Source organism: Orbicella faveolata, unplaced genomic scaffold (assembly GCF_042242905.1).
Source record: "Orbicella faveolata isolate gen_17 unplaced genomic scaffold, um_ofav_v1 contig_4, whole genome shotgun sequence".
NCBI classification, from domain to species: Eukaryota; Metazoa; Cnidaria; class Anthozoa; order Scleractinia; family Merulinidae; genus Orbicella; species Orbicella faveolata.
The window spans coordinates 7,650,001-7,677,258 of NW_028301569.1; the positions used below are offsets into that span (position 1 = coordinate 7,650,001).

The following is a 27,258-nucleotide window of genomic DNA, read 5'->3' on the forward strand; positions in this document are numbered from 1 at the left end:
TGACTTGCTTGAGTATCGTAAGTGCAGACTTGCAAGCTTCTCTTAATGTCATGGACTACGACAGTGTAGACAGAAGAGAAATAATTATTTGTTTTTGTAAGGGCTGAAAATATATGGTACACCATTACTCAAACATCCTGCTAATCAGTTTATTACACATGAAATCTGCAACAAGGTGTATAAACTGAAATATTGAAAGCCCAGGGGGGATCCCATATAAAAAGGATGGATGTGCCCGGCCAAGATTTTGAATAGAACCCCTAGGAGGTACCAAGATCTTGTTTTGTGGGCGTGGCTTAATTTTTTTTCATCTCTAAGAGGTACTAATTCTAAAGCAACACATTATCTCCTGTCATATTTTTTTTGGCTCAGTATCCTAAAAGGTACCACACAGAGCTCCTGCTGTGGACCTTTTGAGGCTGAACACCCAAAGTGTTACCAAGTCACTTTTTCAATGCTTAGAACTATGATGAGCACCCCCTCCCTTTTAATACGGGATTCTCCCCCTCAGGAGAGAAAGCCGTGAGATGGCTTATTAGATTACTGTACCTTGTGATAAACCTCTTCTAATGCCTGTTGGGCACCTTCAGATCCAGAACCTACAAGTTGTTAACAAATGATAGTCAGAATTCTTTTTCAGGTACTGGGGATGTTCTGACAAAAATGTTACCACTGTGATGGTACATTCTAAATGGTCAAGAGGTTATCCCTATAAAGGGGTGGCGAATGGTAAATGTTAGACTTTGAGGGAAGGCAAGACTTGCATTTCTCTTCACAAACCCAAGCCCGAGACTTCACAGTGTTGTAAATGAGAATGTAAGCCATTCACACCGCTAAGACGTTCAGACGTCATTTATATAAAAAAAATTGGACTTCAGGACTTTCTTAGCCTTGCAAAACTCCAAGACAGGTCTGTGACAAAATTGAGACTGCATGACTTGTGTAATTCGACAACAATTTTGCAAGACTCATGGTTTTTGAAGGACCATTCACCAGACTCACTAGAAAACTTCAGAGACCACAAAACAATAAGACAGCTATTAATCAGAGTTGTGCACTAGAATTGAAGTTTATGATGTCTCTTAGGTTCATGACTGTGGAATTGTTTTAAACATTTTCAGTTGTAATATAAATCTCTTATTAACCAAGATCCCTCAGGACAGGTGTGTTTGGAACAAGAAATGGCAAAATGGCACTACAGTTAGCCTAAATACTGCTCTGTTTAGCCTAAACAGAGCTCAGGTTAGTATAAATATCACAGACTCTACAGTGGTTAGCTCTCAGTAATTGTAAGGGTAACCTTTGCAGACACCCATATCTCACATTGACTCTTGCCATTCTACCAATTCGTGTTTTAAACACGCCCCCTCAGGACCATTCAGGGAGAACTCAAATAATCTGAATTTGCAGTCGCATGACCAAGAAAATACCATTTATTTTTACTGTATCCTAAATTATGAAACAAAATTTAATGTCACTTCACCTATGGCTTTAGCATCGTATTGGAAAAATGTTCCTGATGGATCTAAGTGATAACTAAAGGAGACAAAAAATGACAAAGAAACTTGTTACCACATGTTCATATAACAACAGTGCAATTTGCTAATTAAATGTTATCTGTAGAACACCATAAACTGCCTTTTACAGTATAAGCTCTCCCACTTATAATCCCACCAGTTGTAAGCCCATCTACATGTAAGCAAAATATTACTTCCAATTATAAGCCCCCAGATATGTACCTCTCTAGTTTAAAATGAAGTGAAGTTGACTTATTATGTTGTTTTGAAGTGTTAATTAAAAATCAGTACATGAAAACTGTATTTTGATCAACACTACTGTAGCTTATTTCAACCCCTTTTTTTATTTCCGCTTAATATGTCCCCTGGATAAAAGCCCCTCTGTTTATAAGCTCATCCAAAAACCCTTTTCAAGTTGTATAAGCCGAGGGCTTATAAGTAGCAGTTTACAGTACATCATATAATTTTTAGTTCTTACAGTTGGGGTCCTTTAGCATCCACTCCTCCAAATAACAAAGCAACTCCAAATGGACGACTCTGTTGAAAAATGACATTTTACTAATTTTAATAAGTGCAGATGACAGCGAAGTAGTTTGAGGAAAGAGCCTTACCATAGCACCTTCTCTGGCATCGTCATCTCCAAACTCAAGTGCAAGGTTTGAGACTGCTTGTGTGACGCTTTCTACACTCATCTGCTCATTGTATGTGAACCAGTGATTCTACAACACACAGAATTGCAATTATGTACATCCTAAAAAATTTTATATACTATTCAACAACTAAACTACAAACACAACTTTTCTATGAGCAGTTAGTATGCAAGGTGCTGCCAAGTCCTATATCACTCATAGAAAATGAGAGTGAATAGTTTCATCGCTGCACATCACAGGACTTGTTCTGTTTTAGGTCTAAATGGTTCATAGCTATAAAGTTGTCATCACTATAAGATCAGGGCTCAGATTTGACAGAAAAGCAAACTTATGGTGATGTATTTTGTAACATGGATCTTGACTTTAACATGCACCATCATGAATTTAATTTTCTAACATACTATTTCGTTCTTACCCCTTCCCTGAATTAACGATTAGGAATTGAAATGTACCTGTGCTTCTACTCTTGCTTTATCCACCATTGTTCTGGAGTCTGCGATTAGACCACTCATGGCACAACCTTAAACATAAATCACATTAAATAATCACTTTGAATAATTTAACAAGAGTAAAGTATGCATGAGTTTGAATCTAATGCAGTAAAGATAGCCCACAGTGTAGGTGTTTTCTCTGTGTTTACAAGTTATTGGTATTGGCTCTAGACACCTTTTCATCTCTCCACAAGCCTCTTCTGACTTTGAATCTAAGATGGTGTTCACTTGATCAAAATGCCCTCACTCGCCAAAATACGCATGCTTCACAGGCTAGCAGTAAAGATTGTTGAATTACCTATGTGACTGTCAATTTCCACGATCTTTTCAACACTTGCTGGTTCCATAAGTGGAGATGTAATTCTCTTTTCTACAGCAAGTACTACACCCTCTGATGTCTGTATACCAATTGCAGTTGATCCCAGCTGTGAGAAAAAAATTAGATCATTGTCAATGTACAGTGATATTGTCATTTAGTCTGTTGTCAAAGTATTAATGAAGCACTTTTCCCACTGAGAGCCAAAAAATGGACAGATAGGTACACTAACCAGTATACAACTAATAATTATCATTAAGTGAATAACAACTGTTTACTTGACTGATTGCCACTTTGACTAACTGATTGACTAGTAACTGAGTGTCAGACAGACAGACAGCGGGACAGAGAGACAGAGAGACTAACTGATGACTGACTGCTTGACTGATTGAAGGACTAATTGAATGCCTGTCTAACTGACTGAAGGAATGATTGAGTGACTCTCTGACTGAAGGAATGATTGGGTAAATGTCTAACTGACTGATGTCTGAACTGGTATATTTATTCTAACTGGCTGGCTGGCAGGTTGACTGACTGACTGACTGACTGACTGATTGACAGAAAGACAGACAGTCATAAAGCTCACAGAAATATGACTGCGTGACTCACTGCCAGACAGCACCGTCAAGCTGTTGATTTTCTAAATCTGCCTGCTTAACAATGTGATAAGCTAGACCTTTTTCAGATTTTCATGAGAGTCGACAAGAGAGATTTGGGTAATGACACTAGCAAGATTCTGCCATTTACTCTATATTCGTGAACTCTCGTACATACTTTATCTTTGCCTCATCACGCTGATAATGATAACCAATATGAGAGTTAACAAAACCTCTGATTCAATCAACTCTTATCTTAGAAATCTTGCAAGCTCCTCATTTTGGTTTGATCAGAATAAATGTTTCTATAAAAAAAAAATGACTTACTTTAATGGCTTCGATTGCATATTCTACTTGAAAAAGGCGTCCCTCTGGTGAAAACGTGTTCACACCTCTGAAAGACATAATAAAACCATGCACTGTTTTAAGCTCTTATACTTTTTAACACAATCATACAATTTTAGTTGATTTTAGTTGTTCATGACCAACAATCACTTGGCAATCATCAACCACTACAAGAATCGTGAAGGACACCAACCTGTCATATTCTGATCTTGTGAGAAACATTATGAGTACTTTAACAGTTCACTCCAAACGATTCTTGATCCACAGGAAATGAACCAAGTTTGATTCAGGCCACGAGGATCTTCAAAACTGTCAAATTAAAAAGTTTGAGTTGCTCATTGTTAAACCGACATAAAGAAGCAATAGGTAGCTCTGTTCTCATCATCTACTAGACTTACAGTATGCAATGAGCCTGAAATCCAAATTGCAGACAGAATCAACAATTTTTTAACGAAAATTTTGTCCCAAAGAGCTTATGAAGAATGAGAGTGCAGGTTTCTTAGGAGCCAGTCGTCAACATTGTCAGCGTTTTACCTCTAGAATATATGCGTGTCATAGTTTCATACCCATTCCTCTTCGGGTTTATCGATACTTTACCTTGCGTTTCAACATGGCGTCTCCGATCGCCTTTCGTCTTGGATTGAAAAACGCCGGTAGATTAGCAAGTTTTCTTTCTGTAACACCAAAGGTATGTCTAAAACATGTAGTAGTTATGACTTTTCAGTTTTTCAAAGTGTTTCATGGATAAAGGTCGACTTCTTTTCGCGGAAAGATCACAAAAAGTTGCTCTGTACGTTTTTGCAGGGTAGAACCGGCATATTGGCCTGTAAACGGTATGGATCAACAGCTCTCTCGTATGAACAGGTAAGGGACGATACAGTCGATAAAGAGCATTTTCTACGAGCTTATTGTGCTAAATATGTTCTTTATACATATTTGGCACTGTTTTTAAATTACATAACTCCTGTAAATATTGTTGGCATGACTCTCGTAGGGTGATGAAATTTGTATTCAGTTAGTACATGGATATGTTTAAGGTCAAAATGAAATTGAGATTAAAATGAAATTCCTCTGTCTCTTAACCCTAGTTGTTCATGGATCATGAATAATTGGGGTTAGAAGACAAAGGAAATTGCGAATCAAACTAGGTTAAAATCATTTTAACCTTAATTTCATTTTGACCTACAAAATATACACTATATTTTACTGCAGTATTGAAATCCAGTGCAAGCTATCACCCATCCCTCCCCATCATACATTGGCTCCTGCACTCATGTTTTTGTTCTCTCATAACTCTTTTTTCACATTAACTAATCAAAGAAACATTAATTTGAGAACGGTACCCGCTCATCTAGTCCCCAAGTCAAGTATAGCCCCTAACCCTTTAGGAGGGTCGTGCAGGGGTATTCGCGTGATGTATGATTAACTGATTTTATTTTATGTTAAAGGTGAATTTAGGAAATTATTATTCCTGATCCATGACCTGAAGGTTTTGCACCACCCGTGAAGAACTTGAATTATTTCCCGATATTCATGATTTCACCACTCAATTCTACGTGATTTGAGACGCAGGTCCTCCAAATGGTTAGAGTTGTCTATCGAGAGTGACTTAGACGTGCAATTTGCAATATGGAGCCTTGACTTGGCCTTTCATGATTTTTTTTTCTTCATACACTCTTTCTAGTATAAGAACAGGTTATTAAAATGAGTATCTTCCTTGCTTATTTTTGTGATTCGGGAAAACAAAATTTTTTTATCTGTGATCTGTGATCCTCAATTTTTTCTGTTCATGAACCGTGCCATAGACCTCCTGTACCACCCTTGTTTAGCCCCCAACCAGAAGTCAAAAACACTGTCTATATCTTGTTCTTTAGGTGTGAATGTGAACTAATCGACTTCTGGTAGGGGGCTAACCAGCTAGGGGTTCATTGACTTGGGGGCTAAATGACTGGTGACCATGAAAACACAGAGGGTGGTAGGAGTGTGACCTGAGACCAATGGGGGATGGAGAGAGGACAGACATGCCACAATATGCAGAGTTTTGAAAATTGATTAAAGCTAGAGTTTCTAAATATTAAGACTCCTAACTAAAGATATCTGACAATAGATTTTATTAATCAGATTTCACTGATGTCTGTGTTGAGTGTACAATGTATAGTAAACCTTTACATGTTTAAATTTTTGCCAACCCTCAATGAAATCCTAACCAGTCTCGAAACACATAAGAAAACACTCCTTAGATAATTAGCAATGAGAATTTCAACTTTCTTTCCGTTGTTATAGTCATTATACAATGTGCCAGAGACTAAAGTTACCACCCTTTCTAATGGTTTGAAAGTTGCTACAGAAGATTCAGGACTTTCCACAGCTACGGTATGTACACACAATACTTGACTTAAGTGAGATTTTGTATCGTGCATTTTCTATTTTCTATTCTGATTGACTGAGAGCACGCAGCTAAAATCATGCTGGTATTAAATTGGATGTTGTGGGTGCTTACCATTTGTCAGAATAGTCCGGTTGGTATGACCGTTGACTAATAGTAAGGATTTTTCCCAAATCAGCAATCCAACTGAATAAGATGGTATTTACCATTTACATATTGATTTCCAGTAATTGTTTCCACCTGGCAAGAGACTAGAAAACTGAAAAATGTAAAAGGCAAATAGTAAGAAAATCTGTTCCATTCTGAATGGAAAAAGAGGACTACCTCTGGAGGTAGTCTATAATTTCCGAACAGATTTTCCAGACAATTACTTTTCCACTTGACTTTCAACCCAAATTTCCAAATTTTTTGGTTAAAATAATGGTAAGCTGCATATATCATTCTACAGATAGTGGGATAAAAAGAAGTGGGGCTGATGTTATTTCTGAAGGCAATACACAATACACATAGAACTTGATCATAATATCATGCATTGGTCTGCTTTAGAAGAAGTAATAGCAAAGAGGTCTCTAATTAAATGACAGAAAGAGCTTCAAAATGCTGCAGAGTTGAGTCTGAAATTGGGATTTAGGGTTTTCTAATGGGTGATGAAACAATTTTTGGACACAGTTTTCACATCATAGTAAGATTGTTAATGATTGAGCTTGAGTTATTTGCTTCAGCCTTTGCCAGGCCTGCCTCCTGTCGCTTGAGATGTTAAGCTCATTTTCAATAATGTGCAGTTCCAGAAAATATCCACACTTCCCCAACTGAAGTGATTGGAATTTCCGGGGGGGGGGGGGGGGTTCTGGAAGACCAAAAATTTAAAGAAATGTATGAAGCTCAACTAGAATTTCCAGAGGGATGGGGAGGTGTTAGAAAAAATCCCTTGCGTGGGGGAGGTGTGGATATTTTCTGGAACTACACAATGCTTCGATCCATAAATAAACATGAAATATTGAGCTGTATAGTCATACCCTACACCAGTCTAATGATTTTATGACAGTCACTGTAACTGTAATTGGCTGAGACACTTCTTAATTAGCAAATCATATGTGTGCATAGTTGTCTATACATTGTGTCCACTTTGTTCTTTATTTGTCTTTTAGGTGGGTCTTTGGATTGATGCAGGTAGCAGATTTGAAACAGAAAAGAATAATGGAGTTGCACATTTTCTTGAACATATGGCATTCAAGGTTTGTTTTATTCCCCTCTTTTCTTTGTCTCCTCTGTTGGCCATCTGTCTGTCTGTTGATTGATCAGTCAGTCTGTCTGTAGCTACATGAGCATGCATACATCTTGGATACCCACATTCAGAATCTTAGCCTAAAGTCTGGAAAGAAATACATGTAAATGATTTTACTCTGAACACAGGGTACAAAGAATCGCTCACAGATGGATCTGGAGCTGGAGGTGGAGAACATGGGAGCGCATCTGAATGCTTACACTTCCCGAGAACAGACTGTGTATTATGCTAAGGTGTTCAGTCAAGACATTCCTAAAGGTAAGGTTATTTTTAAAGGTGATGTGTATATACACTGCAGGAAAATGTTGATCTGTTACTGTGTTGGACTTTGGTTTGAGTGTTCTTGGTTTATAGTATGTGTGTATGGAAGCTGTGATAAAATGTGCTTGTGTTGGCCAGTTTGGGATGAGTGCTTCATAATATGTTGTAAATGGAAGGGGAAATTATTAGATTTTGGTCACCCTTGTGAGGAAATTCTTTGAACACACCTTCCTGATGACTGCTAGGAGTCCCTTGGTGCCAGTCAGCTTCAGCAGCTGATGATCAGGGTGTAGAAACACGCTCTGATGAGTGAATCCACCAGCTTTATTTATGCTTGGCAGTGTTATAGCACAAGTGCTAGTGGGTTGAGCAAAACAACTGAAACAAATAATTCAAATTGAACATAACACTGTGAAGAATCCCAACTGGCCGGAGGCAAACCAGTTGGCTATTTACAAGGATGGCCAAGGATTTGAGCTCGGGGCCAGCGAGAAAGAAATCCAGGTAGTGGTCGGAGCGGGACTTGAACCCAGAACTGCTGGATAGCGACTCCAACACGCTGACCACTTGGCCACACCGCCTCCCTATGTGCTTGCTATCCCCTAATGCAAGAACTCCAGTCCTGTCTAATTGTATAAAAATGCCTCCCTTACCCGTACTTATGCTGGGATGTTCTCATGTCAAATTGACTTCTCTTATGGCATTTACTAGCATTTGCAACATGATAAGTTTCACCCTGGTTAATCAATCTCTTATGAATCTTTACAGCTGTAGACATTCTAGCAGACATCATTCAGAATTCAACTCTTGGTGAGGCAGAAATTGAAAGAGAAAGAGGTGTCATCCTGCGTGAAATGCAGGAAGTTGACACACAGCTAGAGGAAGTGGTGTTTGATCATCTTCACGCCACAGCCTACCAGGGCACTGCCCTCGGAAGGACCATTCTTGGCCCCACTCATAATGTCAAGTAAGCAAAAACAGTCTGACAAACTGGTCATTACAAGGTTGAAATACATAACTGTTTTAAGTTTGGTCTTACTTAGTACTTATTACTGCTAATAGCTTTTTGGCCTTCCATCCCCTTTTTTCAATCCCCTCTCCCAACCCATCCTTCAACCTTTCAATGATCCTTCCCAATTTCAGGCACAAAGTTTTCCTTCTATAATACAATCTTCCAATATGTCAGCAAATAGAGAATGAAGGAGATTTATGTCATGGTTTTTTGTATGGTTCGGAGGCGTGGTGGCGTAACGGTTAGTACACTCATCTCCGGATCAAGTGGTCAGGGTTCGAGCCCTGACAGGGGACAATGTGTTGTGTTCTTGGAGAAGACACTTACTCTCTCAATGCCTCTCTCCACCCAGGTACCGGTGAATTTAATGCTTTGGGTAACCCTGTGATTGACTAGCTTCCCTTCCAGGGGGGAGTAGAAATACTCCCAGTCGCTCCATGCTTCAGAAACTGGGATAAGCTTGGGCCTGATGGAATATCCCACTAGTCACTTGTATTTTCTTGGTATACACATGAATCTTTATTTTTGCACCATGTCATAGAAAATACAGTGGTCAACACAATTGATGTGACATGCACACGGCGCACTATGGGAAGGTTGGGTGTAACACCATTGAATGTACAGCAGCTTTACTGTATTCTGATTGGCTGTGTTTTTTTATGGCATGGTATAGATATAAATACATATTAAAATTGACACATAGTTTTGACCTGCCCCGTTTATTTTGTAGGACCATAACTCGGGATGATCTTGTAGAATACATTAGTAAACATTACAGTGCTCCAAGAATGGTTCTTGCGGCTGCTGGAGGTAACTTCTCCTAACATGTACCTTTATTTACCATGGTTCCTTTGGAACTATTGGGTAATATTATTGTCAGCAAAACCAGTGAGTGAGTGAGTGTAGCAGTATAGATATTTTCATTAACACAAAGTGGTTTCTACTTTAACTGAAAAAATCAGTTCAGCAAAACAAATCACCAGTGGTATGTACCACTTTGCTGAGTTTATTTTTCAGAGAAACAAAACGCTTATCATGGGTTCTTGTTCGACAATCTGCGAAAGATTCTACCAAGAAAAACAAACAGTTTTTTCATAACTGTTATACTTGTAGATGGTTTTAATGAGGCACAAATTGGCCAAGCAAACAACAAAAGAAACAGTATTAGTGTTGAGCAAAATTGGTGTGTTTTCAGTCATGTTTATTTTAAAACAAAAATTGCTAACCCTATCCATAAGGACCCTTTCCATTTACTGTCACTTTAATTGTAAACATTCTCCTTAGCAGAATTTTGTTATACAGCAGAATTGCTATTGATTAGCACCTTACTTCTCTTTATCTTCTTCCTTGATTTTGTTATAAAGAGTTAAGTAGAAGTTAGGGATTCATTGCATTGTCTTTGCTGTGTTGGCACAGGTGTTGATCATGATGCACTAGTAGAGCTTGCAGAAAAACACTTCAGTGGTTTGAGATCAACGTATGAATCACAGGATGTGTTACAGCCATGCAGATATACTGGCAGTGAGGTGAGTGAATTCTATTGTACCTGAGGCATGTCAAAGAAAAAGTACGTTAACATTGTCTATAACTCGCTTGTATTACTAAAAAATTATTGACTTCACACAGTTATTATGACCATCAAAATACACTGTTCCTTTCGTAATGTAAACATACATTTTCTTTGTTACCCATTGTCACCTGCGAAAGTACAAATTATGAATTCATGAAACAAGTACAAATATCTCCATGCTCTTGGGGTCTTATATAAGCAGCAGGCTCACGTGTTTTGTGTTCCAGCTGTGTGACGAAATGCTAAACTCATTCTGGTCCTTCAGTTGGACTGAAAATTTGTGAACTTAGACATTTTATTAAACTAACTGTGAATCTCATTTCCTGACAGAGACAAACTATTCTAAGCATTACTTAGGAGAAAATACAAGTCTTTTAGGCATATGTTATACATGGAGTTACTGAGTTAAACAAAATTCAATGTTCCTGAAAAAAAGTGTTTGAAATCACTGGAAGCAGAAATGCATAACGTCACCTCATAACATGTATGTATTTTTAGTTTCTGATGTAAAATTAGTAGATAATGAAGATTTGTTTGTCAACAGATCCGTTTCCGTGACGATGACATGCCATTGGCTCATGTTGCCATTGCTGTCGAGGGCTGTGGCTGGACTCATCCTGATTACTTTGGGTTGATGGTCGCTAATATGGTAAGATGAGAAATAATGTGTTATTCTAGTTCTTGCATTACAGGCACCGTGCAGTCATGACTTCTTAAACCCTTGAATTTTTGGCATGTCCTGATTATTCAAAGATGTCTTTTGCTTCCTTGTCAAAAATTGAGGAGAAATTTACACTCAATTTTTGAACTCCCAATATTTTTGGCCGTATTGTTGTTTTCACTTGTGGGTTTGAACAAAACCCAATTCCACTATAGATTGTACTTTCTTGGTTAGGTACTTAGCTCTTCTTGAAGTACAGGGCTTCGAGGGTTAGTCTGTTCCAATCTACTGAGATGTAGAGAAGTCAATTGCCATACCTTTACTGGAGGGTAGCAAGGGGTGGGTAGCCTGCATCTCAGACATTACCTACTGAGGGTTATTTATGGGTAAATTTCCACCTGTGACCAAGACTAGGGGTGGGGGAAAGGTGTTATTCAGTTTCTTGCACCAATTTTAGCAAAACACATGTGTATAATATACTTTAACATGTTACAGTATCTACTTTTATCAATGGTCCTCCCATAAATTTACAAAACATGTGTGTCTTTTAGTTGCTTTGCACATGTCACACACTAGTTTTTGCCCTCATCATATGTCACACACAAACCCTGTGCCACCCTGATGCTCTCGCTTACAAGAAACTCGGGTTTCTGTAGCATGAAGTGGCTACGAGTGTTGCTACTTCCCCAGGATGGGATGCTAGTCTATTGCAGATAACCACTGGCACTTTGTCAGGTTGCTTTTACAGCTCACGCAATATTTTGTAATCTCGGATAAAAAGAGTAACAGTGAAAGTGGAGTGTCCCACCCTAGAACACAATAACACAGGTGGGAATAAAACCCAGGACTCTTGATCTCTGGCCCAGTACACTAGCCATTTAGGCCACCATGCCCTCCACTCATAGAGCACAAGCTATCAAGCGTCAGCAGCAGGGCTTTAACTCTCCTACATATAGATGTATTAAGCTCACCTTTGACATATTCTGTTTGAACTTTTATGCAGCTGATTGGCAGCTGGGACAGATCTTTCAGTGCTGGAAGAAACATCAGTAGCAAGCTTGCACAGGTATAATGACATTACCGTGACTGGTTAACCTTGCAAATCATTTGTATAAAGTACCTTAGTTTGCTGCAATTAGGTGAAGCTTGTTATGCAATAAACTAAAGTCAGGGCTGTGTTCTAGAAGTGCCTGGGTGCCACAGGCAACCACCTTTTACCACTGGGCGACTGGTTGCACATGTTCATCTCATACCTTAATAATCAGTATAAACACAATCATGGCCTTCGGGATTTAATTGATTTTTTCCATTACAGTTACACCAATCTTACTTCAGGATTTTCACCCAACAATTTCATCATTTCAAGCCAACAAACTGCTAAGATCTTACTTGTTTTTCTCTCTATTTTGTAGGATATGGTTCAATATAATTTGGCCCATAGCTTCATGTCTTTTAATACCTGTTATACAGATACTGGACTCTGGTAAGCTTATTGTCTAGGTTGTCAAACCAATTCCCCTAAATTTACCAGAATTTTTAGGTTTGAATGGGGTTCAGCTTACATTTGTAATTAAGGTCTTTCTAGAAACAGGAAAAAGATCCACTAGAGTCTTTCGCAAAAAGATAAGCTTGTACAATACATGTAATACTTTAGTTACTTGATCTGAAGTTGAGTATGTGAACCAATGGGATCCTCACATCTCGCTTTCTGTAAAACGCTTTTTCCTCTTTTCCACTTAAGGGGTCTCTACTTTGTAGCTGACAAGATGAAGATTGAAGATACAACGTACTGTCTTCAGAAGGAATGGTAAGTCGGACTGATCAGCAGCCGTTTTTCCCCACACTTTTCTGCAAACAGTAGGAAACTAACTAGAACATGTGACCAACTCTGTTCCCAGTTGCATGTTTTGAGACTATTCGCCATTTTAGAAACGAGACGAAATCTGGTGCAAGTGTCATGTTGCAGTCAGTTGTGGGACCATAAATAGGGACAGACCAAACGAGGGGAAGCCATTACCGTCCATTGTGACCATAGCAACGATCCCCACGTGTCTACGAGACAAGGCTCGCCCAAGATTGCTTCTCGTTTCTAAAGTGGGAAATGAAAAGACCATGCACTCTTCTGCCTTGATTACAGTGTAGTGAAGAACTAACCTCGGAGGAGGAGGGGCACTCTATATGTAAGCGTTATGGACGTGTGCTGCTGTGCAGGATATGATTTTCAGGCAGTTTAGTCTGGGATAGGGTACAGAAATCGGACAGTTTTGATCTAGAATAGGGTGTATTTTACCGTTCGGGAAAAGTGGGCAGTGTATAAATAATTTAGTCTAGAACAGGGTTCTTTACCCGGGGTAGTGTAATAGAAATCGAATCTCGGAGGTGATTTTGTAAGATATTGGTTTAGGTACCATATGCTGAACTACGATAATCTGGGATAGGGTAGGGATAATCTAGAACAGAATTGCAAAATCAAGCTGATCATAATCTAGTATAGGGTAAACGTTTCAGAGTCCCAGCTGCACACCCCTAGCCAAAGATTTATAGAGTACCCTTAGGAACTAACACACTACTGCCATCAGCTCGTGGCGATTTAATTTTCTGTTAGAAGTCATAAGTGATCAATTGGATAAGTAAGGATCCTTCATGTCACTGGTTTTTAGTTGTGTAATGATGTAAGGCAGTTGTTGGAAGATGTTTTTTTTTTTTCCTGTTTGTGTAGGATGCGTATCTGCACCAGTATTACAGACCACGAGGTGGCTCGTGCTAAGAATCTGCTGAAAACCAACATACTCATGCAGCTAGATGGTATGACTCGTGTGTTGTTAGCCACTAGGGAGAGGCAGAAGATTAGATACTTTAGGGAATGCTGGGGCGGATACAGGCTTTTAAAGACGGGGGTTCAAAATACGTACCACCAAAGGCAATCCGCTGTAGGGGGGTCCGGGGGCATCCTCCGGCGGAAAATTTTGAAATTGAAGTCCTCGTAAATGGGTTTTCCAGAATTCTGAGGGCAAGTCAGCGTGTCATTATGTCTCATCTTTTTTTTAATTTGGGCGGTTCGACTGAACCCCCCTAGATCCGCCCCAGGGAATGAGAGAAAGGGGGAAGATAGTACGCTTGGGGAAAGATATATGGATTGTTGATTACAATGTAAGAATCTAGAAGGAAAGGAAGGGTACTGTAGACACGAAACGTGGACTATTTTCGCGTAAAATCATATCCAGTGCTTCAGTATTGAAATAGAGATAGATGATTAGGGACGGACCGTTTATGTTTCGAGCGGGGGGGCGGGGGGGGGGGGGTAATTTCCAAAATAAAATCCTGCACAGTAACAACTGGTGAAGCAAAAATCATGTAAGGGGAGCCATGAGAAAAAAACATCGAGCAAATGCTTTCTACTATCCAGGTCACGTTAAGAAACTTCTTACATAAGCTATTTCCCACCATAAAAACATCATGCACAACCTAATGTTACAAAATTCATGCTCCAGAAAATTGCCCACCCCCTCCCCCCAAAGAAATTAAGGTGCTTCCTTATTGGAAGGAGGGCGTTTAACTAACTTATTTTGGCCTCTCGATTTGAACTTTTAAATCGAAGCAACGCTAATCCAAATTGTTTTATTAACTTCTGTAGGATCGACTCCCATCTGTGAGGATATTGGACGGTAAGTTTTTTTTTAAACGTCTGGTGCATGCTTCGTCCGTGTTTCAAAGCTCGGCGGAACTTAAAGGGGTTCTTAGTTGTCCTCTAGGTAGCGTAAAAAGCGTTAAAAATGTTTTTTGTCCCGCTAGACAAATGCTGACATATGGCCGACGTATTCCCTTGCCAGAACTCGACAGAAGAATTGAGGTGAGACGAAAAATTCACGGCCACAAAATGGCGTCAGTTCAATTTGAAAACGAAATCTATTCCTGATTTAATCTATTTCCATCCTCTCAACCTTTAGTCGTGCTGACTATCTAATGTGCACCTGTAGTTTAGCCTGTGAACAAGCTCTGTAGTGGAGAAAGGGGCGGAGAGGAAGCTGGAAGAAAGAGGATAGAAGAGAGACGAGGAGCCACGTCACTCTCAGCCGGGTTCCTTCTTAGCCCTTCCTGCCGGAGTTTGTTCACAGGCTACTGTCGTTTGCGTAGTCGCTACCGTTCTGCAAAAACAAATCACTGACTATTGCTAACGTTGGTGTAAGAAATGTTTCTGATATTCTCTTCGAAATTATAATCATAAGGCTTAAATTCTTGACCATTATCTCCACTGAGCTGTTGATTATACTCTAATTCGTAGATGATTGATGCTAAGATGGTTAGAGAAATCGCCTCAAAATACATCTATGATCGCTGTCCCGCAGTCGTTGGAGTCGGTAAGGAATAGCTGGTTTTATTGTTTCACACGGGGATCCACGTTGCAATTTCAGTCACGCGGTTGCTTCTGAGAATAATTTTGTCGACGTGTGAGAGACGAAAATGGCGGGTGGATTTCATCATGGAACAATCTTTAACCATGTGAAGCTAAACATCTGTTTTAAGCATCAACGTGAATGTGGTGTTATTTTCGCTCAAAGCATGAAACTTACGACTTGAAACACTTGTTTCGAAATACCAGAACACGCGTGGAAATCCGCTCTCTTTTGCGTGACGATTGTCTTTCGCGGGATTTGTGTGACCACGCGTAACTGGCGCGATCACGCGTGGATACGCGCGAAATGCATGGCAGTTTGGTGTTGTCTTCGCCTGAATAATGGAACAAGTGACTCTCATCTGTAACACCAACACGTGTGGATACACGCTTTCACTCGCGCGTGTGCTGGCCCTTTAAATGACCACGCGTGGACAGACGCGATAACGCGCAACATGGGCGGTCAATGAGCGCTATTATTATATGGCTAGCTCCGTGAGCGGGCAAGATGAGTCAAATCCTGCGCTGTGATTGGCTACCCGAACGGGCAAGATGGAGCTATCTTGCCCGCTCGAGACTACCCGCCGTGTCCCACAAGAAAAATTTCCGCGAAAGCCATATAATAAATCCTTTATTGACCAAGCTTGTTCGGTCTAAATGGCTGGATATTGGCCTCGTTCTTTTTTTGCGAGTTTATGGACCTCGACTCCGTCTCGGTCCATAAACACGCAAAAAAAGAACTTGGCCAATATCCAGCCATCTTGACCTCACACTTGGTCAATAACCCATACATATTTTTCATATTTTTCTAATCCTCAGGTCCAATTGATCAGCTTCAGGAGTATAACAGAATTCGAGGAGCAATGTACTGGTTGAGGTTTTAGACTCGAGTCTATGGTCTTTACCCACGTTTAATATTCTGCTTCTGTACAAATTAAGTGAAAGGAAATTTTGTGGCCGTTATTCATGGTTTGTGCTGTGTGCAACTTTGATCTGTAAAAACTTCAACAATGGTTCCGGCAACTCCGTTGGACCTGTTTTAATAAAATTCGAATTCACACTTCGTTGTAGGTCTAAATAATTTGTTATTCATGGAAACAGTTCACAATATTTGAGCTCTCGCGTTAAAAACTCGAACAAACAAGCAAATTTGTTTGCCAGTAAGGCCTTCGAGCTCAAACAGCCTAGCAACGTTTTCAGAGCAGTTTTCTTTTTTGGTTTACATACGTAAAGTTTACCTTATCAAAGAGGAACTTACACAACTCCGGAGGAATCTGAAAACGGAACTTCATTTCTCCTGCTAGGCCTTCCGTCCATACTAATCCGTCACGAGAACGGAGCTTTTCGAAAACGCTCTTGAAATCGTAAGAATTTGAAAACGCCGGTTTTTCGTTTTAGTCGGCTCAGAAAACATTTTGAAAACGAAGCTTTTCGAAAAGGACGAGGTTAAATTCCTCTGGCCGAGTTTTCCTCAAACACAAATCCAAAATGACCGGTGTTTGTTGCGTTTTCAAATTTATTCGGCGTAGTGTGGACGGAAAACATTTGATGCGTTTTCAGAGTGAAGCGGCCTCCGTTTTCAAATTCATCCGGAGTTGTGGACGCGGCCTTGAGAGCCAGCGGAAATGACGTTATCTATTGAAAACCCACGTCGTGTTTGTCACGGCTCTTGTCACGCAATCAGAAGCGAAATGAGGCGCCAGAGATATGGAGCAGAAAAAGTAATTCAAACTAAAAACTAATTTATTTCGGGTATGTGTGCTTCAAATTGTCTTGATTTCGCTATTTATCCGCGCTCAAACTTGTTACGGTCAACAACCTTGTTCAGGATTTCATCCGGCTTTGGAGTGAAATGAGTCCACTGCAGAATTCGGAGATGTTTATATCTGTGACTATTTTTAGAACACACGTGTGTCCAATGAAAAGCTTTGTTATAAGTAGATATGCAAAATGGGCTCTCAGCAAACGTCAATGCAAATGAAACAAGCGAAAACTAGTAGTAAGAGATTTTAAACTTCGGAGGACTTTGTGGTGGGACAAAAATATTTCGTTCTCGTTAACCGAAGAACTAACCAATTCCACAAAGCAAAGGGTTGTGTAGCGCGGGCCGGTTTTTATATGGCTGGTCCAGAATAAAACAGGAAAATTCGGTGATGTGTGAAATCTATTGTGTTCTGACGAATCAAATCAGAGGATAAATAAGCCCGTGGGGTTTTCCCTGAGATGAGGTCAGCACCTTGAAATAGGGAACTATCTCTGACAAGATAAATTGAATGTGGCTGGCCAACTGTTAATGGTTATTTGCTGAGTTCGTCGAGTTAAGTACACGACATCTGTGAAGGAGTAAAGGTAGGTTGAATTATGCTTCGATCAATAGTACAGACAGCGGTAGCTGTGAAGTCGGTTTTGCAAGCGAATTAATTAAATATTAACTGAGCGTGAAAGTCATTTTAATTCTCGGCATCACTGATAACTTATTTCCATGGAGCGAATGCTCCTTCAGTGCAAAGTAGTAATGTTACGGTTATATGACTCGGTGCTCGGTCGCTCCATTGGCCGATTAGAATATAAGAATTCTCTGCACCGTGTAATCCCAGGAAAATTACGCTCTTGCTTTTCTTTTATCAGAATATATTTTAAAAGAATATCGAGGCTGAAATTTCCGAAATTTTAAGAATATTTTAAGAATTAACCCGAGGCTGAGATTTTGAAAAGAATATCATTTTGTGTGTTGGAAATTTGTAAATACAATACAATTATATGTGTTTAATTAACTAAACCGTATAACATTCTTCCTTTCTCTAAATGGCAAAACTGGCCAAAAAAACAACGGAAACAACACTAGCCGTTAACATTTCTACAAGAAGTTATGTGCGTGATATCAGTTTTAAATGCCTGCAGGATGGCTGCAAAATTGCTTTAACACCATTCATAAACCAAATACATTCAAAAACAGAAATGTCATACGCTATAATCTAAGAATATTCTCAAGAATATTTTCACCCTAAAATCAGCAGAAGAATAAGTATATTCTTATTAAAAAAGAGTGGACGCTATATTTTTTCAAGCCTTTAATATAGAGTTTTAATCTAAAATGGGAGATGATAAATTTGTTCCTATGCTAATATTTATGTTGTTTTCTCTACTTAGCATATAAAGCTGAAGATTCAACATGGCAAGCATAAGAAAAAAGCTGGTTATTGTAGGTGATGGTGCCTGTGGAAAGACAAGCCTTCTCTTTGTTTTCTCCAAAGATGAGTTTCCCGATTTTCACGAGCCCACAGTTTTCGACAACTACCTGACCGAGATTGAAGTGAATGGCAAGTTAGTAGAGCTTGTGTTGTGGGATACAGCGGGACAAGAAAGTTACGACAGGCTGCGACCTCTCTCCTATCCCGACACTGATGTTATTCTGATGTGCTTCTCCATTGATAATCCTGACAGTTTAGCGAACATTTCCGAAAGATGGGCTCCTGAAGTTAGACATTTCTGCCCTAAAGTACCAATCATTTTGGTTGGTAACAAGAAAGATCTGAGAAATGATGAATATATAAAGGAAGAGTTGTCCAAGACGAAACAAAAGCCAGTTACGAGCGACGAAGGATCTTTAATGTGTGACAGGATTGAGGCCTACGATTACCTGGAATGTTCTGCTAAAACAAAAGAGGGAGTAAGAGTTGTGTTTGAAACGGCTGCGAAAGCTGCGCTTAAGAAGAAGAAAAAGTGGTATCAACGAAAATGCCGTATTATGTAAAAACCGTTGAACTTGTTTCAGGAGGTTTGCAAGCCAGAGTTGATTGCATGACACGACTTTCTCTCCTGAGGCTGTCGAATGTAAAACCTTAGTTCTCCCCTCCCGAGTGGCGAACTGAACTTTCAATTGACTGCCGTTTGCTGAGCCCTCCCCCCGCCCCCCGGCCAATCCTGAGCTGTTTGATCAACTAAGAAATCGTAAAACATTTCTGACCAATCACAGCTAAGCCAGAGTTTTTGCTAACTAATTAGAAGCTTGAAGCAAAACTAGCCCCACTGGTGGACCCTGGTGGTGTGGCTTTCAGGCGTGTTTTAACGTTTTAGTTCTTAGATAGGCGCCATGAACTTGTGAAGGCTTAATTTAGGCTGAAAATATTCCCGTCCTAATTTCAAACAAAGATCATATTCTGCTTCATTGCAAATGATGGAAACAAAAATAGCGTTAGAATTTCATTGTCTGTTCTCTATGTAACTTTGATCTGCTTAAACATCAACAACATTTCAACACTGTTCAAACTGTTTAATAAAAATTAATTCCATGATATATTTAATTTGCCTGCCATTTATATAGGTAGTGAAAAGTTACTCCTCTATGTATAGGAAGCCGCACAGAAATGTTTTATTCTAAAGAGTATGAACCCAATATATTTTGGTCTGTATCCACCACTGCCATGTTTTGGTCTGAAATAATTAATTCTAATTATATTAATGCTGAGATGAACCAAAATTTTAAGAACATGTTCAGAACATTCCCTGACTGACGGTCAGTTCCCGTTTTGACCATTATTTTAAAAGTAAACAGACTAAAACACGTGGGTTATTGACCAAGCGTGAGGTCAAGATGGCTAGTTATTGGCCTTTTTTGCGTTTTTATGGACCGAAATTTACTCGAGATTCATACACACATGAAAAGAAAACGAGGCCAATATCCAGCCATCTTGACCGAACAAGGTTCGTCAGTAAGGGTTTCATTATATGGCACAACTTCTTGCGGGACACAATGGGAATCCCGCCGCGGTGGGATAGGGGGTGGGGCGGAGGGCTTGTTGTTTCGTTGTTGTTATACAAGAAATGTCGGCTTGATATATGTGTTGATCTTGTAAACGCCAATTTTGAATGATGGAAAATTAAATATGGGCGAAAAACAGGGAAAGGGAAGTAAACTTATGCAAGTAGTTTCTGTATCATTTGATCTGTGACAGCTAAGATACCGAAGTTCCTTCTGTAGGAACCGGTCGCAGATGACGTAAAACAAAATTAATGATTCAAAGACAATGTTTAATTCTGTTCCAAAATACAAAGAACGAGATACAAAGGTAAAAAAATGCGATACCTTTGCATCCAGTACTCGCAGAAACAATTATGTCAACACATTTTACTGATCAAATCTGAGAGCGTTTGATTCGCCGGAAAGCGTTGCTAAATTTTCATGCTATTTGTGTGTAGTTAAGGGAGCTATGTCACGGCTTGCGTATCTTGAAAACTTAAGCCTAAATTTTTCATGTTCGTCGTTTAACGAAATTTTATCTCAATTTTTCAAGTTCGTCGTTCGTCGGGGAGCAGGGATGGGACATTGGTGAGAGCGCTTGCCTCGCACCTATGTGGCCTGGGTTCGATTCTGGCCCGGTGTCATATGTGGGTTGAGTCTGCTGTTGGTTCTCGCCTTGCCCCGAGGGTTTTTCTCCGTGTTCTTCAGTTTTTCCTCCCTCCACAAAAACCAACACTCCAAATTCCAATTCGACCAGGATTGAGGACCCGCGTGAAAATCAAGGCTGATGTGGCTTCCTCTCTAAATATAGTAATTTATTCATAATCCGTGCCAATCTTATCAATCCTTAACCATCCTTGTTCCTCTATGATTTATTATTTTCTTTTTGGTGTTTTTCTATCTTAGTAAACTACTATTTTCAGCTTTCCGTCAATTTTTCAAAACACCGTGACTGAGCTCCGTTAGTGTGTGCGACAACCATTGTTAGCCACTGCAGCTACCAGCCAAGTTCATATTTTTTTTACTTGACGCCTTTGAACTCTAGAAGCCCCATTCCTTGGGGCTCAGTAAATTCAGTGATGTTTGAGAGTACTATTTCTAATTCTGCTCACGTCCCCTTTTTAGAGAGGAAGTTACCAAGCGGAAATAACGTCAGCATTTTTGTCACGCTACACCCTAAAGCTTGTCACGTATTCATGAACAAAATGGAGAGTGACAACAAAGAGTTTCGCGTAATCGATAACAGTGCAGTTGAAAACAACTAAATTCAAAGGAAAAGTATTTGCAAGATTTGTTTCGGGTTCGAATACATCGAAATTTTGTTTGATATCACGATTAAGGACCATTTCGAGGCTCCTGAACATGATCACAGTGCGCCAAAGTACATTTCAGACAGTCTGATATATCTGCTACTATTTTTAGAAAACACGTCTTTCCAATGAAAAGTTTCCCTATAAGCAGATATGTAGACGGATACTAAGAGAAAGGTTGCTAAAAAGCAATATCCAATATTTCAGAAAAAAAAACAATTAAGTGAGAAATTCTTTGAAACCAGAAAGGAATAAAAGCATTTTTCCGCTCCTGTTAACTCCTAGGAAGGATTGCGTGACGAATCCATAGCGCGGCTTGACGAATTACGAAATTCATTTCAATTTCTATGCTTCAGGTTAAGATAGGACTCGCAAATGGCCAGTACAGAATAAAACGGGACTGCAGTGTTCAAGACTTGTACTGCTTGTATTCACAGATCTTCTCTTGGCCTGGTTTTGAAGAATCTGATCCAGGATGACGAAATAAACCAACTCATTACCAAGGGGGTTTCCCCTAATGCAATGAGGTGCTGACCTCATTGCATTAGGGGAAACCTACGGAACTACATGTACTCTGAGAGTATAAATTGAAGGTGGTTGGCCTACTGTTTGTCATTTTCTGAGTTCTTCGACTGCTGTAGGTACACAGTGTCTGTAACGGGAGGCTTCCTTGATTGTGGAAAGGTAGGTTGGAATTTGTTTGCTACAAAAACAACGCTCCAACTTCAGGCAAGTTACCCTAATGACACGGTTGACCCGAGAATTTCCGAAATTTATCGGCTTCCACTCGGAGTCTACTCGGCTCTCACTAGACTGCGAGCCGAGTCTCTCCTTTCTTCGAAAATCCGTGGGAAAGAACGCAAAACAAGTAAGCGTCTGAGCCGCTCGCACATTACGCTCACGGTCACGCTCGCAGGCTCACTTGTTTTGCGTTGTTCCTCACGGATTTTCGAGGAAAAGAGAGACTGCTCGCAGTCCAGGCTCGCACCAGCTGACCGCGTATTTACCGATTCAGTCAAAATGTCTATTTACGTACGAGTTGTTCTCCTATGTGTACACACAGCGTGACAAAGATATGGAAAATAAACACATTAGATGAAACGGTTCTACCACATTAAAGGGAAACTTGGCTGAAAAGCAGTTCATATTCCAAAGTATACCTAATGGTTCTCCCTAACTGATCCCGGGGTTTTAAGTTGACATCTCTGTAAGTGGTTAGAATATGAAGTGTTTGGTTTTCAATTCAGTTTAAATCACCTGGCCGTCGCCATGTTGATTTTATGGTAATTTATGACGTCATTGTGCGGTCAGAGATATGGAGTCTACAGAAGACGATTTCTGAACTTATTCATCTGGAATGTGAATTGTAAATAAGTGCTAGCACTTTTATATCTCTAGATTCAAGCAATGTGGCTGTGAGCCACTGAACTTGGAAAATAAATCATGAAAGGGTGTTATGAGGCATTGCTCATTAAGGGAATACTTGTGACGTGAGGGGCAGTCTAGCTTTCGAACAAGCCCATACTCGCACGCGGCCTTTTTCCACTCAGGGGTGTGTTGCGATATTTGCCAAATGAAAAAGTTCAACGTTAAAAATTTGTTTGTTACTCAGACCTGCGTACACGTTTCACATTGCATGGATCTGTACATGTCTTCCTAGTACTGTAGTCAAAAACGGCTAGATCATTTTGTTTGGTCAAAAGTGAGGAAAAGACTGAGTGAAACACTTGAGCCTGCGGTACGTAAGTAAATAATTAGATTTTCTCTTTCCGCTAACTGCGCATTGTAATAAGCGCTGGTCGCCATGCGAGACGTTGGGAGTGTGAACTCCACTGGTGATGACAGATTCTTTTTCTTTTTCTTCTTCATTGTTTTTTTCTTTTTCTGTCAAGAAACCTTTTACCGAAAGGTAGCGTTTGTCTTTCCGTTTATTGTGTTAAAAAAATCGTCTGGAGCATTAAATCATTCGTTTATATTGATTGCTTTCGAACTCACAATATCACGTAGGTTTGGGAAGAAAAAAATACGAAGACTTTCCCTGAATCGAATCGCTAAGGAAGAACCATAACTATTTTCCTTACAATGAAAAAATCGTTATACCTTCTACCTCTCGAACATAACTAACTTGACACTCTGTAAGCAACTGTAAAACGGCCTTCGACGGCTGATGTTCGAAACCCAAAAGGGGGGTGGGGGAGGGGGACTCCTATATGAAAAGGTCCGGAGATGCTAGTCGTCTCGGGTACAAATCAAGGGTTCTGGTCTCTTAGGGTGTTGATGACGAAAGGTCGCCATTTTTAGTTGTCCTTTAGGGTGCACTCGATGAATTAATAACAAAAGAAACACTCTCATTTAAGACGGATTCCGCTCAAAGTTCGAGCAATAAGTGCAAAAAGTATTTGCTAAAAACCTACTCATAGCACGGTAACTTTTGGAATGCTATTGAAAACGACTAACTTTAGTTCATTTCTCTAAGTGACCCCGCAATTAAATTCTCAAGCATTCTCGAGAAAGTTAATGTCAAACCTCCTACGAATACTAAAAAGCGTGTGTTTGTAACTAAAGCGAAACGTCTGTTTTAAGTGAAATATAGATAACTTCAAGTTCAATTTTCTCTCGCGGGGTCAGCTCGAGAGCTTAAGTCTCGATAAGTTCTTCTTAACTGTATTCAAAATAATACCATGCCATGAGTTTTTTTTGGTGACTTAATTTTTTCCATTATTGCTCGAATGTTCTGCGGAAATCATCTTAATTTCTGTTTTCAGGCTTGATTTCCGCTGATCTCTCGAGTACGCGAGTCGGGTCTACAAGTGCGCGAGGGATCGTTTCTTGAACAGTGGCTAGTGATCGAACCTATTCCGTTTGAATTGGTATTTTTTAGGGGTCTAATGAAGCTCAAGCAACGTCCACAATAGTCTCCCTTAGGAGTTAAATTCATATTTTCCGACGAGCATCCCTTGCCTTTTCATGTGGGAGTGCCCCTCCCGGTTTCCAAATGTCTAACGGGAAGTGAAGAAGTGAAGGAGTGATGGAGTGAAATCGTTCCACCACTACAACTTGGAAAATAATATTTTCCAAGTTTAAAAACGTTCAACCGCGCATTGACATCATAATGTCCCATCAAGCTTTACAAAAATATACATGGCAGCACGTGGGAAATTTGAAATCCTAAAAATAGCTCAAAGCAATAGCCGAGCATTCAAAATAGGTAGAGAATTATCGACTCCAAATTGCTCAAACAGTTTAGCACAAACACCAGCTTGTGATTTGAGACAAAACTGTTTTTTAGCCAAGATTTCCTTTAAGTATTATGTATAATAAAACGTTTACTTTGTTTCAGAAAAGATGGCAGCCAACAGACCGATTAGAAAAAAGATTGTCACTGTAGGTGATAGTTCCTGTGGAAAAACCTGCCTTTACACAACGTTCGTCAGAGATCGATTCCCTGTGGAGTACGTGCCAAGAGTTTTTGAGAGTCATGTTTGTGATATCAGAGTTGATGGCAAGACAGTAGAGCTAGCATTTTGGGATACGGTGGGAGACGAAGAATATGACAGGCTACGACCTCTCTCCTATCCTGACACTGATGTTTTTCTGATGTGCTTCTCCATTGACAGTCCTGAGAGTTTAGCCAAAGTCCTTGAAAAATGGACTCCTGAAGTCAGGCATTTCTGCCCAGATGTACCAATTATTTTGGTCGGTAACAAGAAAGATCTGAGAAATGACGAAAGCACAAAGAGAGAGTTATCAAAGATGAAACAAGAGCCTGTAAAAAGTGAAGAAGGATCTTTAATGTGTGAAAGAATCAAGGCCTATGCTTACCTAGAATGTTCTGCTAAAACAAAAGAGGGAGTAAGAGATGTATTTACAACGGCTGTGAGAGCTGCACTGATGACGAACGAAAGGCGAAATAAACGAAAATGTTGCATAGTGTAAAATAAGTAGAACTCTTGAACATGTTTTTCCGTGACTGGAGATTCCGTTTGACAAGGTTTACTAAAGTGGAAAACTTTCACTACTTTATAGAAGTAGGAAAGGGTTACTCCTCTACGTATATAAAGCTGCACAGATCTGTTTATTTTAAAGGGTATGAACCTTATATATTTTGGACTGAATCCACCCGTGATTGACATGTTTTGGTCTGAAACAATTAGCTCTGTTATATATACTGTCGTTTGTTTAGACTTAGTTTAGTAACCTCTTGCTGATAAAATAATTATTATTATATTCCCGGATATATTGAAGCAGAAAAATAAAAATAAAACTCTATGCATGTCGGACTTATTGCCATCATAAAACACTAGTTCACGTCGTTTGTACTAGTCCGAGATTCAACTGGAGATTGAGAAGAAGTACTTCGCAGCAGAATGAATGAATGAATGAATGAATGAATGAATGAATGAATGAATGAATGAATGAATGAATGAATGAATGAATGAATGAATGAATGAATGAATGAATGGATGGATGGATGGATGGATGAATGAATGAATGAATACCTTTATTTAAGTGTCAAACTAAAATGGCAGTAAATAACCACTAAATGGGAACACTATAAATAAAAATCAGGCAGTCAGCTCTTGAAAACGGTTTTAACAACGAAAACTCAACTGTAAATATGGAGATTTTTAGACTTTACTTATAGTAACTAGTAGTTATCAAAGATTAGAGCAGCGCATTTACATAAAATCTCGATACACAATGGATTAGGGTTGCGTTACACTTCCTAAACGCTAAAGAAATAGATGGAGGTCGACAAACTACGAAGCTCTTGACGTAACTGGCCGCTCCTAAGGCAGGGAGTGACGTACAGTAATAACTTTCATAACAGTAACGATCTGGTAATGCATAAATAAAAGTTGTTGACAGAATTATCAGTTCTCAAGAAGGTTTTTTCTTGAGGCATTGCCACATCACGTGTACTATACCTGGGGGGGGGGGGGACACCCATATTAAAAGGTCGCGGATTCTTGTCGGAAAATTTGAATTAAACCCCTAAAGGAGGTCAATCTGGGGTGGCTCGGGCTATGTTTGATCCCTAAAAGATATCATTTAAAACGGAATGGGCTTGATTACCAGCCGCTGTTCAGCAAAGTTCAGGAAAGGAGCCCACGCTGGTGGACCGGACTCGAGAAACCGGCAGAAATCGAGCCTAAAAACGGAAACGAGAGCGTTTTTTTCATTATAATTTCTTCAAGTTCACCCTAAAAGATAATTTGACAGCTAAAATTAGTGACGTTTCATGATCTAAGGGGCATTATGGGTAATCAGGGCAAGATTGGAATCTGAAGGGGATGGGAAGGGGGGGGGGGCGCTTAAATTGTTTTATGTTCAATTCTAAGAGTTCAACATTTTTTTAGCTCTCTTCTCGGTGTTTGGAAATGTGGTCAAACAAGGTCTTTCGTGTTTGATCAAGAGGAAATATCAAATAAAAATCAGTTGACCAACACATAATTCCTATCTTTTTTATCTCAATGTCCTAGAAGTTTTCTCGAACATCGAATGACGTTCATTTTAGATTTTAGTCCTCTCAGCGGCAACCCCGTTCCCAGGGCTCTCTCTCTTCTTCGAGGAAGAGAGAGGACCCTGGAAAAGAGGTTGCCAAAGCGGTAGTGACCAGGGACAAATTTTTCATCCTGAGAGATACGGAAAGTACAGCGATCCTCAACACCGGGGGGGGGGGGGGGGTCAGGTTTTGCAAATCCTATGTTACTTTAGCAGGTC

The 27,258-nt window shown here is 39.7% G+C and overlaps 3 protein-coding genes and 1 pseudogene across 7 annotated transcripts in view; 3 read left to right on the forward strand and 1 right to left on the reverse strand.

The window, feature by feature from the left end:
* Positions 1 to 4,433, reverse strand: part of LOC110068573 (proteasome subunit alpha type-5-like) — a 5,509-nt gene extending 1,076 nt beyond the window's left edge. Inside the window, exons 1-10 of the mRNA XM_089276490.1 lie at positions 4,314 to 4,433; positions 4,109 to 4,224; positions 3,898 to 3,964; positions 2,957 to 3,083; positions 2,620 to 2,687; positions 2,129 to 2,236; positions 1,996 to 2,054; positions 1,484 to 1,536; positions 550 to 599; positions 1 to 55 (exon numbers count right to left, since the gene is read on the reverse strand). The exon at positions 1 to 55 is cut by the window's left edge and continues 32 nt beyond it. Of these exons, the coding sequence (XP_089132616.1) occupies positions 1 to 55; positions 550 to 599; positions 1,484 to 1,536; positions 1,996 to 2,054; positions 2,129 to 2,236; positions 2,620 to 2,687; positions 2,957 to 3,083; positions 3,898 to 3,964; positions 4,109 to 4,137 (616 nt within the window). The 5' untranslated portion in view covers positions 4,138 to 4,224; positions 4,314 to 4,433. The remainder of the gene's footprint in view (positions 56 to 549; positions 600 to 1,483; positions 1,537 to 1,995; positions 2,055 to 2,128; positions 2,237 to 2,619; positions 2,688 to 2,956; positions 3,084 to 3,897; positions 3,965 to 4,108; positions 4,225 to 4,313) is intronic.
* A 60-nt stretch (positions 4,434 to 4,493) lies between these two features.
* On the forward strand, positions 4,494 to 16,543 carry LOC110068574 (mitochondrial-processing peptidase subunit beta-like). Its single transcript, XM_089276034.1, has 17 exons — positions 4,494 to 4,603; positions 4,720 to 4,779; positions 6,199 to 6,288; positions 7,450 to 7,536; positions 7,715 to 7,844; positions 8,616 to 8,814; positions 9,590 to 9,669; positions 10,276 to 10,385; positions 10,974 to 11,078; positions 12,094 to 12,156; positions 12,503 to 12,573; positions 12,832 to 12,897; positions 13,810 to 13,895; positions 14,725 to 14,755; positions 14,883 to 14,940; positions 15,373 to 15,448; positions 16,303 to 16,543. Exons 1-17 carry the CDS (start codon positions 4,526 to 4,528, stop codon positions 16,365 to 16,367), a joined length of 1,455 nt encoding a protein of 484 aa, XP_089132160.1. The 5' UTR covers positions 4,494 to 4,525; the 3' UTR covers positions 16,368 to 16,543.
* Positions 16,544 to 17,691: 1,148 nt separating this feature from the next.
* LOC149101303 (ras-like GTP-binding protein RHO) lies at positions 17,692 to 19,378 on the forward strand. Of its 2 annotated transcripts, none has more exons than XM_089276035.1 (2): positions 17,692 to 17,832; positions 18,634 to 19,378. In XM_089276035.1, the coding sequence occupies exon 2, from the start codon at positions 18,656 to 18,658 to the stop codon at positions 19,235 to 19,237; it is 582 nt and encodes a 193-aa protein (XP_089132161.1). In that variant the 5' UTR covers positions 17,692 to 17,832; positions 18,634 to 18,655; the 3' UTR covers positions 19,238 to 19,378. The 2 variants fall into 2 exon arrangements, with proteins under 2 accessions (XP_089132161.1, XP_089132162.1); XM_089276036.1 differs by having other exon boundaries at positions 17,787 to 17,832; positions 18,643 to 19,378.
* Positions 19,379 to 22,035: 2,657 nt separating this feature from the next.
* LOC110068575 (ras-like GTP-binding protein RHO pseudogene) lies at positions 22,036 to 26,405 on the forward strand (annotated as a pseudogene). 3 transcript variants are annotated; one of them, XR_016203068.1, is made up of 3 exons: positions 22,036 to 22,218; positions 23,147 to 23,272; positions 24,875 to 26,405. The product of XR_016203068.1 is annotated as a ras-like GTP-binding protein RHO pseudogene, transcript variant X2 (transcript). The 3 variants fall into 3 exon arrangements; XR_016203069.1 differs by lacking the exon at positions 23,147 to 23,272 and having other exon boundaries at positions 24,880 to 26,405; XR_016203067.1 differs by lacking the exon at positions 23,147 to 23,272 and having other exon boundaries at positions 22,037 to 22,218.
* The last annotated feature ends 853 nt before the right edge of the window (positions 26,406 to 27,258 follow it).

Coding starts and splice junctions, on each gene's coding strand:
- LOC110068574 (XM_089276034.1), top strand. CDS start 4,526: ATGGCGTCTCCGATCGCCTTTCGTCTTGGATTGAAAAACGCCGGTAGA. Junction 6,289..7,449: donor CAGGACTTTCCACAGCTACG/GTATGTACACAC, acceptor TTTGTCTTTTAG/GTGGGTCTTTGGATTGATGC. Junction 7,845..8,615: donor CAGTCAAGACATTCCTAAAG/GTAAGGTTATTT, acceptor GAATCTTTACAG/CTGTAGACATTCTAGCAGAC.
- LOC149101303 (XM_089276035.1), top strand. CDS start 18,656: ATGGCAAGCATAAGAAAAAAGCTGGTTATTGTAGGTGATGGTGCCTGT.